Below are 12226 nucleotides of genomic sequence, written 5' to 3'. Positions count from 1 at the left end.
CAAACCTTTTTTTTCCCCAAAGAATGCAGCAAGAACTGAAATCATCAGCTGGAGACCTCAGTAAAAATTTAACATTAAATGCAAAGCCAATTAGCCTCTCACAAGGTAGCTTACAGTGTAGCTAGAGAAAGTGCCCCACACTGTTGCAGAAAGATTAATTCTCGCCACAGCATATAGATATGGCTCGCACAGTCCATGAGGGGTCAGCTGAAAAACTGAAATTCATCCCACTTAGTGATGACAGTAGTTCACTGAATTTGTGATATTGCCGAAGATTTAGAATTACAGCTTATTTCTAGTTTAAAGTTAGTACAGGAGTTTGCAATAAAACTACATGAAAGTACAGATGTTTCAGATTGTGCAACCATGCCAGATTAAGTTAGGTACATTTGGCACAACACATTCCTTGAGGATTTGCTGTGCTCCTTGACATTACCGACCAGCACAACTGGCGCACAGATCGTTGAAGCATTTAATAGTTAAGTGGTTGGAAAGTGCGGGTTCGACTGTGTTCATTGCAGAGCAATCACAAGCAATGGGGAGGCTAACGTGACTAGGAAAAATAGAGGAGTTATAATAAGGATTAAGGAGGCAGCTGGTCAGGACATTGTTTGGAATTATTGCTTTATTCACCATGACACCTTGGCATTGGAAAGAATTCCATCTGATTTTGAAGTGGTGTTAAAAGGAATTGTCAAAGTAGTGAATTTCATTAAACAAAATACTCAATACCATGCTTTTCAAGGCTGTGTTCCAATGTGGGAATACAGCACACACGTTTGCTGTTCCACACAGAGGTACATCAGCTCGATCAAGGGTTCAGGTGCTTGGCAGAGTTTATGAATTGAGCTGCGAAATCCACAGCTTCCTCCTTGAGAAATAGTCTCCTCTGGCTGATTTATTTGGTGATGAAAATGGGATGCTGACTTGCCATACAGACATTTTTTTTTACAACTCTACATGAACTGAACCTCAAATAGCTATGGAAGAATGAGGATTGCTTTCGACACTATGAAGAAATAGATGCTTTTCAAAAGCAATTCAAAGTTTATCGAGTGCAAGTATAAACCAGAACTTCGATATGTTCCTCACACTACTTGGCAGAAAGAAAACAGTGTTTGTAAGAGAACTATGAAGAGACCAACCAGCCTTATTCAGTCACATCTGGCTACATTGATCAACAGTTTTTGTCGCTACTTTCCAGAGGCGACGTTTCAGATTTTTAAAGAGACCGGGTGGGTGAAAAATCCCTTGGAGTTTAGGACCTCAGAGTGAGTTATCAACTTGCACTTGACTCCAAATGAGGGAACTGAGCTGCTGCACCTGACTGGTGACAACACATCAAAGGACACTACAATCCCCGAGGTTGTCAGAACTCTGAAGCAGGATCACCAAGGAGTGTTGTGTAAAACAAACATTTTTTTTGCTGTTGCTCTTCACGATGACCTACATGTGCAAGATTGGATTTTCCATTCTCACAAAGGTGAAGACTGCACAAAGGAATCGCTGAATTCTGCATCTGATATGTGCTTGCTCTCTCCTCCTGTGAACCTGATTGGAGTAAGATTGTGAGGACCACGCAGGTTCCCCTCACACATTGAGGATTTTCTGTTTTTATTACATTAAAATTCCTTCCAGCACAAAACCACACTGGGGTGATTGGCCCACAAGAATATTAGCATCTTCAGGTAAGGCAATGTGGCATGGGTCACGAAGGTCAGACAGTTGGTCCCGGGAAAAACATTTTGAAAAACACTGATTTAGAACATACGGACCCTGCCTCAGAACAAAGGGTTAGCGATATATGACAGAGCTGATAAGAGGTTTCTTGACAGACATTGATGGGAATCTCTATTCCAGAGAGCAGTGGATGCTTAGTCATCAGGCGTATTAAAGTCAGAGGCAAAAAGACTCTTGGGAGCCAAGGAAATTGAAGGATGTCGGCATAGTGCAGGAAAGGGGTGCACAAGATAGATAATCAGCCATGTACTTGATGAATGACAAAGCAGGCTCAAAGAATCAAATGGTGTACTGCAGCTCCTACGTATGTTCTTCAGCAGAGATATTCTATTTGTCCACCCAACCCGCCCCATTCTTTTTCTATCGTGGTGTAAACGTTTTTTCACTGATGTATTTATGTATTATCTTGTCAAAGAAACAATTGCAACTGTTTCCACTCGCCTGCCGACACCGGGGAACACCACTGAATTTTTCCTCCCTTCACGCCATGCCTGCCTCCCCTTTGCAAATAAAAAAAAATCTTCAACCACATAACCATTTCAAGATTCTCTGATGCTTCAAAGAACTCAACCCAAATAGTTAAAATCTCACCATGGCAGGTCGTGCAACTGAACTCAATAAAATTGGTAATTTTTGATCCATTAGGGAAAATGACCTGCATGTGCTGAATTGTGGTCGAGTCGGAACTGGCTCATGGATGCTCTTTAATGAAGAGAATCCATCATCCACCTGGTCCTACCGACAGGAATCCAGTCAGACACAGGTCTGCGATTCAATGCACTCTGAATTAGGCTATGGTGGTTAGCATCAATGCTTCACAGCTCCAGGGTCCCAGGTTCGATTCCCGGCTGGGTCACTGTCTGTGTGGAGTCTGCACGTCCTCCCCGTGTGTGCGTGGGTTTCCTCCGGGTGCTCCGGTTTCCTCCCACAGTCCAAAGATGTGCGGGTTAGGTGGATTGGCCATGCTAAATTGCCCGTAGTGTAAGGTTAATGGGGGGAATTGTTGGGTTACGGGTATACGGGTTACGTGGGTTTAAGTAGGGTGATCATTGCTCGGCACAACATCGAGGGCCGAAGGGCCTGTTCTGTGCTGTACTGTTCTAATTCTAATTCTAAGAGCAGAGTCAGCACAAGGACTGTAGCCGAGTCCCATCAGCATCTCTGAATAACGAGGAATGGCAATACATATAGCCTTGCCGACATTCATATTCAGAGAACAAAAATAAAATTCCTACACATGAATACTTAAGTTTATGTAGATGCTGGAAATCTGAAATAAAAACAGCAAATGCTGAAATACTCAACAGGTCAGGTAACATCTGTGGAGAGAAAGTTAAGGCTGTTGATGACCCTTCATCAAAACTTCTCAAATCGCTGTTCTCATCAGATACCCGAAACAATAACTCTCTCCACAGACCGGAGTATTGAGGATTTTCTGTTTTTATTACATTAAAATTCCTTCCAGCACAAAATCACACTGGGGTGAATGGCCCACAAGAAAATTAGCATCTTCATGGCAGTGCAAGGTGCTAGGTCAAACAGTATAATGTCATCATCCACAGCATATTTACTGGGTTGCAATTGAAGTGGGAAAACGGGTCAATTTATTTTCCTCTAATGCAGAAACTGGCCACTACCAACAAAAGCCATCCCAGCTGAGGCAAAGGTTAAATCTGCGACCTGTTGCTGCGCTGCTCAGCTGTGTCACAAGTTGAACCTGTTCACATACTCATTTTAAACACAGCTTTTCAAACCAGTCACTAGGAACAAAAGGAATCTGTCAAACAGAACATATTGGCTATAATACTGCCATACTGAAAGCTCAGTTGTTCATTATGCACTCCATGCAGCCTCAAGAAATCATAAAACTGCTAATTAAACAGCCTTCGTATTATTCTGCTGCTCAACAAAATCTTTTAAACCCTCACCATTTCTACTTATTCCAAATGATTAAACAGTTATCGTATTTTTGTTCTGATACTGACAGAATTTACATTATAGCAATTTGGAGGTTAAAACGGCCACATTTCACATTGAACTGTAATATTGGTTCTAGTCAAATGCAGTACGCCTATTGCACTTAAGTTGTATATTTTGTGCAAAACTGCATTTTTAAACATTTATTGCAAGTATCTATTTCAGAAATATTCTTATTGAAATAGAAGACAACACACCCAGAGAAATTCATGACAGCAATCATAAATGCTGGACGCACAAGTGCAACTCACCCAGTTTGTGCCAGCTAATGTTTTTTGTCTGAGGGATGAACCATGACAAAGACATAGACATAGACATAGAACAGTACAGCACAGAACAGGCCCTTCGGCCCTCGATGCTGTGCCGAACAATGATCACCCTACTCAAACCCACGTATCCACCCTATACCCGTATCCCAACAACCCCCCCCCCCCCCCAACCTTACTTTTTAGGACACTACGGGCAATTTAGCATGGCCAATCCACCTAACCTGCACATCTTTGGACTGTGGGAGGAAACCGGAGCACCCGGAGGAAACCCACACACACACGGGGAGGACGTGCAGACTCCGCACAGACAGTGACCCAGCCGGGAACCGAACCTGGGACCCTGGAGCTGTGAAGCATTTATGCTAACCACCATGCTACCGTGCTGCCCAAAGACATTATAAAAAATTATTGGCACTTTCCTATATGGCAATGAGATAGGTAGTAAGATAAGAGGTAGATAGATTAAGATTGCACATCAAATTATCTAATGTATTTCAGCCAATACATTCCCACAAGGGGCAAAATGGGTCAAACAAAGCCAGAGATCCCTTAATGTTGAAAGAGATAGAGGGTAGGATGAAGCACAAAAAGGTTGCATATCACAGAAATTAAGTATGTGAAAACCAGGCTGAATAAAGTAAGTTCAGAGGAGAGTGAGATACGAAATATAAGTTGAGACTGACAGCTAACAGAATGAAATCTAAAAGTCTCCTGTAAGCATATAAATAACAACAATGTCATAAGGGGAGGAATGGGGTCGTTTGGGACCAAAAAGGAGATCAATGCATGGAGGAAGAGGACATGGCACAGTTACCAAATTGGAATTTTTGTTTGTCATTACCAATGAACATGTTTCTAAAGTCCCAGTGAACGCGGGATGAGCTAAAATTGATGTAGATGAGGTACTAAAAAGACTCTTTTTAAAATCGATAAGTCCCCAAGACCAGATGAGATACATCGAGGATACAGAGGAAAGAATGGAAATTGCACAGGAACAGCCATAACCAGTCTCCCTGCAAGATACAGAACAGAGCCAGAGGACTGGAGAAGTATGAAAAGTTACCAAAAATGAAAAAGGTAAATACTGCAGAGGGTGGAAATCGGAAATCAAAACAAAATGTTTAAAATAGTCATGAAGTCAGGCAGCATCTGTGAAGAGAAATAAAATTCATGTTTCAGGTTGATGATCTTTTACCGGTTTTATTGCAAATTCGGATGCTCTCTTGGTTGTGGGAAAGTTTAGAAACTATGATCTGCAACAAAATTAACTTGGGCAAGTGTGCATTAATTCTGGGATGCCAACACTGATTTGTGAAAGACAAATTGGGTTTAACTAACCTGATTTGAGCTGAAGGATTGTTAAGGCATTTACAATGAAACACAGCGCGCAGCTCAGGGCCTCGGCGTCCAATGGGGGTGGGGGTGGGCCCATATGGAGAAGTGGCTGCGCGTGCCCCAAAAATTGCCTCTGCTGCAAAGCCTTCAGCGAGGCACTGAGGCGGAGGAGCTGGTCTCCAGCCAAGGGGAGAAGTGGGGTGACTCTCAACCTCCAGACCCAGGTTGGAGGAGAACAGACGGGCAATCAAAAGGAAGAGAGACCACCAGGCCGAATAACCAGCAGCCAGCCAGGAGCACACGTGGTCGTTAAGGGTAGTGGATCAAGACGCGGCCACCCGGGCAAAGCAGAGGTGAGGTGAGCAGAGTAGCAGTCGCGAGGTGCGGAGGAGGCCAGGCGGGCACCAGCAGTGTGTTTCAGGGAACCGGGAGCAGTAGCCAGGGAGAGCAGGGCAACTCGACCAGAGCCACAGATCAGCCAGACAGCAGGGCTCAGAATGAGGGGGTTGGGCAGCGAGGGTGAAATCTTGGGTTTGTGTGCCTTACATTGTGAGAGCTCAGGGAGGGCAGCGTCAGGAGGGCATTGGCGTCATTCAGGGTGGGGCTCGACATCATTGGGATGGGTAATGACCTGGGACTCCCCGCTCAGGGCTTCCCAAAAGTCTACGTCCACCTCTGGTGTTGAGGTGATCCACATGGACCTCCAAAACACTTTTGATAAAATGCGATATAACAGGCTTATCAGTAAATTGAAACCTATGGAACAAGAGACAGTAGCAGCACGGACACGAAGTTGATAGAGTTACAAGAAACAGTGGTGGAGAGGAGTTATTTTTCTGGCAGGCAGGTGTATAGCAGGGTTCCTCAGGGACTGTTACTGGGACCACTGCTTTTCCGACTCGATTAATGACTTGCACTTCGGTGTGCAGAGCATAATTTAAAAATTTGCAGATGAAAAAACTTGGAAGTGTTATGAACTGTGAGGTGGCCAATGACAGACTTCAAAAATGACATTGGTTGGTGGAATGGGCAAACATATGAAGATTAAATTTAATGCAGAGAAGTGTGAAGGGATACATCATAGAAGCAGACAACAATAAAATAAGTATGCAATTCTAAAAGGGGGACAGGAGCAGAGGGACCAGAGAAAATACATACACAAATCTTTGCACGAGGCTGAACAAGTTGAGAAAACAGTTAATAAACCATGCACGATGCTGAGCTTTATAAATAGAGCCATGAAAGGACAGAAGCAAATTAGTCATAATGGACCTTCATAAAACCTCAACTGGAGCATTTTGTCCAGTTCTGAGCATCACACATTTGAAAGTATATGAAGGGTGTGGAAAAAAAATTAATGAGAACAGTTCCAGCAATGAGGGAGTTCAGTCGCAAGGATAGAGTGGAGAAATTGGGGCTGTACACTTTCAGGAAGAGAAGATTAAGAGAGGAGACAGAGGTGTTCCAATTCATGGGAAGGTCAAGAACCAAAGGACGCTGACTTACTGTGATTGGCAAGAGAAGCAAAGACAACATGAGGGAAAACTTTACATAGCTACGGGTTAGTGTCTGGAATGTAATACCCAAGAGTGTGATAGTTTCAGATTCAATCTTGGCTTTCAAAGGGGAATTGGATAACTATCGGACGCGAAATAAATTACAGAGCTACGGGGAAAGGGCATTATAGTGGAACAAGCTGAACTGTTCTTGAAAAAAGCCAGCACTGGAAAATTGGGCCAAATGGTCTCCTTTGTGCTGTAACCATGCTTATGACTTCACAATTATGTATTTAACAATGCAGTGAGTATTCCCTCAGCCACCAAGACCATGAACTGAAAGCTGCTGGTACTGCATCGCTGCAGGGTCTGCTTATGTAACAGGAGCACTCCAAACACATTTCTATCGGGAAGTGTTTGAAAAATGTTTCAGAAAAGAATAGAGCACAATGTAATTCATGGGATATTAAAGCAAATAAACTGTGAAATAATATCAGTTAGTCTGTGGTGAAAGTGAAAGACCAACTCGGTTGAAACCAGATGAGATTAAGCAAAAGAGAGGTGGTAGGCGGAGCTCTTTATTCCATAATGTCATTTTTTTCCAACACAAAATACAGTGCAGCAAAGAACCATTCAGCCCTTCATATCAGTGTGGGTGTCACAGGGAGTCTATTTACATCCATCCCCCACATACTTCATTTTTTCGTTTGTAAGCAGTCACCGAATTGCTACAGAAATGTTAGTGGTTCACTTCTAAACAGATTGATATGCATTTACGCAGTGCCTTTAACGTTGTAAAACTTCCCCAGCTACTTCGGGCTAACGAACAAAACTTGCCACTTTATGGCTCAGAGACGTAGGACAGGTGACCGAAGGCTTGGTCAAAGCAGGGGATTGTAAGCAGTAACTTAAAGGACGTGAAGGGGATGGAAAGGCAGATGGGTTTACAGAGGGAAGTTAGAGCCAAGGGCCTTGGCAGCCAATGGTGCAGTGAAGAAAACAGGGCATGCACCATGGGTGAGAATTGGAAAAGCACAGTCATGTAGGTTGTGCGGGGAGGATATCTCCATCATTCTGGTTATACATTAATAGCTGAAATAATATTTTACAACCTATATTTTGAAACTTAGAACTGCTTCGATTTCACCACCTCCCTAGTATATAGAGGCTTGGATTTAATAATCTTAATTTCTCTCAAAGCTTCGTCAACTTTTTCTACGATACTTGTCAAAGTCAGAGATATTGTTCAAAGAGGTCTTGGACAGATTCATCAGCTCCATGCTTTTATCGTCACTTGGTTTGCAGAGAGATGCCATTTGACAGAGTGCAACATGTTTTGTCAGCTCTTCAGCTTTGCAGAGGATTTCATGAAGCAAATGTAATGTCGCAAAATATACACAACGAAAGAATATAATGAACAAATTTAGTCAGGATTGTCTCCATAAATTACTCCCAAAATTAAACGAGGTTGTATTCTGAAACTACTTTGTAACCAAGTATTCCAGCCAAGCCTGCAAGATTAAAAGTGATCAGAAACACTCACCTCCAGGAGCAGCAGAGTTTCCTGATCCGTCCAGTCCCTGGCTGCACTGGCCTTACTTTGCTGAAAGACAGAGGCACAGCAGAGAAATATAAACATTGAAATGGAGACAGTATTTGAACCAACTTGTACATTCCAGTTTTCAATATTTCGCTCAGTTTTCAGACTAGCCACATTACAAACATGCTTCCATCCTCCATCCAAAGCACAAACTTTTTCAGGATGGCAGAGGTCAGCAGCCTTCCTGTGCTTGTCCAAATGGTCATGTTTGACCTAAGAATTAAGGGCATCGATGGGATATTTTACTATGGAGAATATCAACGTTTATCCAGAACCTGTTCCCATGCAATTAGTGCAGCCATATTTTCGAGATGATGTGGAGATTCTAGCATTGGACTGGGGTGAGCACAGGAAGAAGTCTTACAACAACCAGGTTAAAGCCCAACAGGTTTGTTTCGAATCACTAGCTTTCGGAGGGACTGCTCCTTCCTCAGGTGAATGGAGTTCTCCTCAGTTCACCTGAGGAAGGAGCAGTGCTCTCCGAAAGCTAGTGATACGAAACAAACCTGTTGGGCTTTAACCTGGTGTTGTAAGACTTCTTCACATATTTTGAGAGGTATTGCAGGATGGGAAGAAGGATCAGCTTCCTCTTTCTTCCCAACAAATGCCCCTGAAAGTGGAACAAACTTCAATCTGTTCACTGAATCAACCATCTCAGGATAAATCTTGCACCACATCAGTACCCTACCAAAGATGGCCATTTTAGTTGATTAATGTGAATTTGAAATGACATTTTTAGGTCGTAATCTCTGGCCCCATTTTGTTTTATTTCACTTTGATTTCTTTCCCCACTCACTTTTGCTTTCGGACAGCTATTCAGCATCCAGCCATTCACACTTCTTCTAGACATAATTTCTTTCTTCGCTGGTGCCATTACCACTCCCATTGACCTTGTAATTTTTGTCTCTAATCTCTCCTGCCCGTCACTATGTTTTTCCAACCTTCGCTTTCAACTGTTCAAAGCGTACAATACTTCTAACTTTTCCCGTTCTGATGCAAAGACACTGACTTATAATTTCAACTCTCTCTGGTGCCAGAACATGAGTATTTCCAGCATTTTCTGTTTTGATTTCAGATTTCCAGCACTCGCAATCTTTTGCTTTTAGAACATAGAACATAGAACAGTACAGCACAGAACAGGCCCTTCGGCCCTCAATGTTGTGCCGAGCCATGATCACCCTACTCAAACCCACGTATCCACCCTATACCCGTAACCCAACAACCCCCCCCTTAACCTTACTTTTTGTAGGACACTACGGGCAATTTAGCATGGCCAATCCACCTAACCCGCACATCTTTGGACTGTGGGAGGAAACCGGAGCACCCAGAGGAAACCCACGCACACAGGGGGAGGACGTGCAGACTCCACACAGACAGTGACCCAGCCGGGAATAGAACCTGGGACCCTGGAGCTGTGAAGCATTTATGCTAACCACCATGCTGCCCTGCTGCCCCTGTTACATATAAAAGACAATTCAGCGTAGTGCAGTCTAATTTACTGTATAGTTTTGATTTTTTTTTTAAAAAGAGGACAATGAACACGTTTCTCGTCTGCAATTACATTCACCAATTTCAAAAATTGGAACACCTTGATTCATGGATCAACAACCCCAAGCTCTTGCCAAAGAAACTTAAACTTAAATTTGGAAGCAAAATGAGCAAAGTTAAAGCAACAAACAGCTGAGCTCCTGTCTACAACCTAATGTAGAATGCTTCAAATCAGACTCTTGAATAAAGGGGAATCAAGTGGGCATGAGAACACAGGATTATTTGGAGTTTGTGAGAGGAATATTAGTACTCAATTATGTTAGTGAAGTCCACTAGTTTGAAAAATTGTTACAAAGAGCTAATCGATCCCACAATGAAATGAAATGGAATGAAATGAAAATCGCTTATTGTCACGAGTAGGCTTCAATGAAGTTACTGTGAAAAGCCCCTAGTCGCCACACTCTGGCGCCTGTCCGGGAAGGCTGGTACGGGAATCGAACCGTGTTGCTGGCCTGCTTGGTCTGCTTTAAAAGCCAGCGATTTAGCCCAGTGAGCTAAACCAGATCAAAACTCAGCAGTGCTCGTCACAAGTAGCGGTGGGCAATTAAACAACTAACTGGAGGTTGCCACTCCACAAACATCGTCAACAACTGGGGAGCCCAGCAAGCCAAAGTAAAAATCAACACTGAAGCATTTGCAACCATCTTTAGCCTTCAGTGCAGAGTGTATTACCCAACTCAGTCTTCTCCTGAGGTGCCAGGCAACACATATGCCAGTCTTTATCCAATTTGATTTACTCCACAGAACATTAAAAAACAGCTGAAGGCATTGGACACCGCAAATTGCACAAGCCCTGGTCAGATCCCAACTATAGAATCGAAGATCAGTGCTTCAAAACTATCCAAATCTCTCGCCAAACTGTTCCACTGCAGCTCCAACATTGGCATCTACCCAACAATGTGAAACATGGCCCAGGTACATCCTGTCCCCAAAAACTGGAGGAGAAATTTGATGCGGCCATTCACCATTTCATCAGACTGCTCTCAATCAACAGCCAAGTAATGGAAGTACATGTCAACAGTTCTATCAAAGGGCAGCATGGTGGCGCAGTGGTTGGCATTGCTACCTCACAGCGCCGAGGTCCCAGGTTTGATCCCGGTTCTGGGTCACTGTCCGTGTGGAGTTTGCACATTCTCCCCGTGTTTGCATGGGCTTCGCCCCCACAACCCAAAGATGGGCAGCGTAGGTGGATTGGACACGCTAAATTGCCCCTTAATTGGAAAAAATGAATTAGGGACTAAAAAGCAGTGCTATCAAGCGGCACTTCATGATTAGCCTGCTCTCCAATGCTCGATTTGGGATCACAAGGGACACTCAGCCCCAGACCTTCAAACATATCCAGAACAGCTGAATTGCAATAAGTGGGCAGCATTGATCAGTATGGCATCAAGGGGCCCCAACACAATTTGGAGTCACACATCTTCCGGAAAGGAAGACAGTTCTGGTTGTTTGAGGACAGTCATTTCATTTCCAGGACATCATTGCAGGAGTTCCTTAAGGCAGTGTGCTAGGCTCAATCATCTTCAAATGCATCAATGACCTTCTCGCCATCATAAAAACCAGAGGGGAGGATGCTCGCTGATGATTGCAGCGATCAGTACTTATGAATCAAGAAACCCATTCAGTCCTTCGAGCCTGCTCCATCATTCATTATCATGGCTGATCACACAACTCAGTAATCTGTTCCCACTTTCCCCCCCCCCCCCCGATTTCCTTTGATAGTTAAGTGCTATATCTAGCTGCTTCATGAAAACATACAATGTTTTAGCCTCAAAGACCTTCTGTGGTAGTGAATTCCACAGGCACACCAATCTCTGGGGTGAAAAAATAACTCATCTCAGTCCGAAAAGGTCCTCACCATCGGGAACATCCTTCCTGCATTTAGCTCAAACCTGTTGGACTTTTACCTGGTGTTGTAAGACTTCTTACAAATATACCAGAACATTGGAGCTGAACTGGCAAAACGGCATGCGGGGTTCAACTGAGCCACAGCAATGTTATATCGTCAGCAGATCAGGTCTTGGGTGTTCTACACAGCAAAACTATGCATGACTTATGACATATAATTTTGAGGCCCCAGAAGCAGCTAATGGATTTATGGTCCGATGCCTCAGAACCCAATTAAGCCAGACTTTTCCAAACCCGAGCAGAAAAGTAGAGCTGCAGCAAGATTTACAGCTTTCAACCAGGGATATCCGCAGAAGGAGGTATACTCTGGCTCACAAGGGTTGTTCTGGCGAAAACAGGGCCTGTATCTGACA

The 12226-nt window shown here is 43.6% G+C and overlaps 1 protein-coding gene across 4 annotated transcripts in view; it reads right to left on the bottom strand.

Annotated features, from left to right (window-relative positions):
* The window catches only part of smarcc1a (SWI/SNF related, matrix associated, actin dependent regulator of chromatin, subfamily c, member 1a), a 260613-nt gene that overhangs the window by 125193 nt on the left and 123194 nt on the right, over nt 1-12226 (bottom strand). For all 4 annotated transcript variants that reach the window (XM_038808949.1, XM_038808946.1, XM_038808948.1 and 1 more), the window contains exon 19: nt 8361-8420. In XM_038808949.1, coding sequence (XP_038664877.1) covers nt 8361-8420 — 60 coding nt within the window. The remainder of the gene's footprint in view (nt 1-8360; nt 8421-12226) is intronic.

Source organism: Scyliorhinus canicula, chromosome 10 (assembly GCF_902713615.1).
Source record: "Scyliorhinus canicula chromosome 10, sScyCan1.1, whole genome shotgun sequence".
Lineage (NCBI taxonomy): Eukaryota > Metazoa > Chordata > Chondrichthyes > Carcharhiniformes > Scyliorhinidae > Scyliorhinus > Scyliorhinus canicula.
Note: the sequence above shows the minus strand (reverse complement) of the source record. Positions and strands in the feature narration are given on the sequence as shown.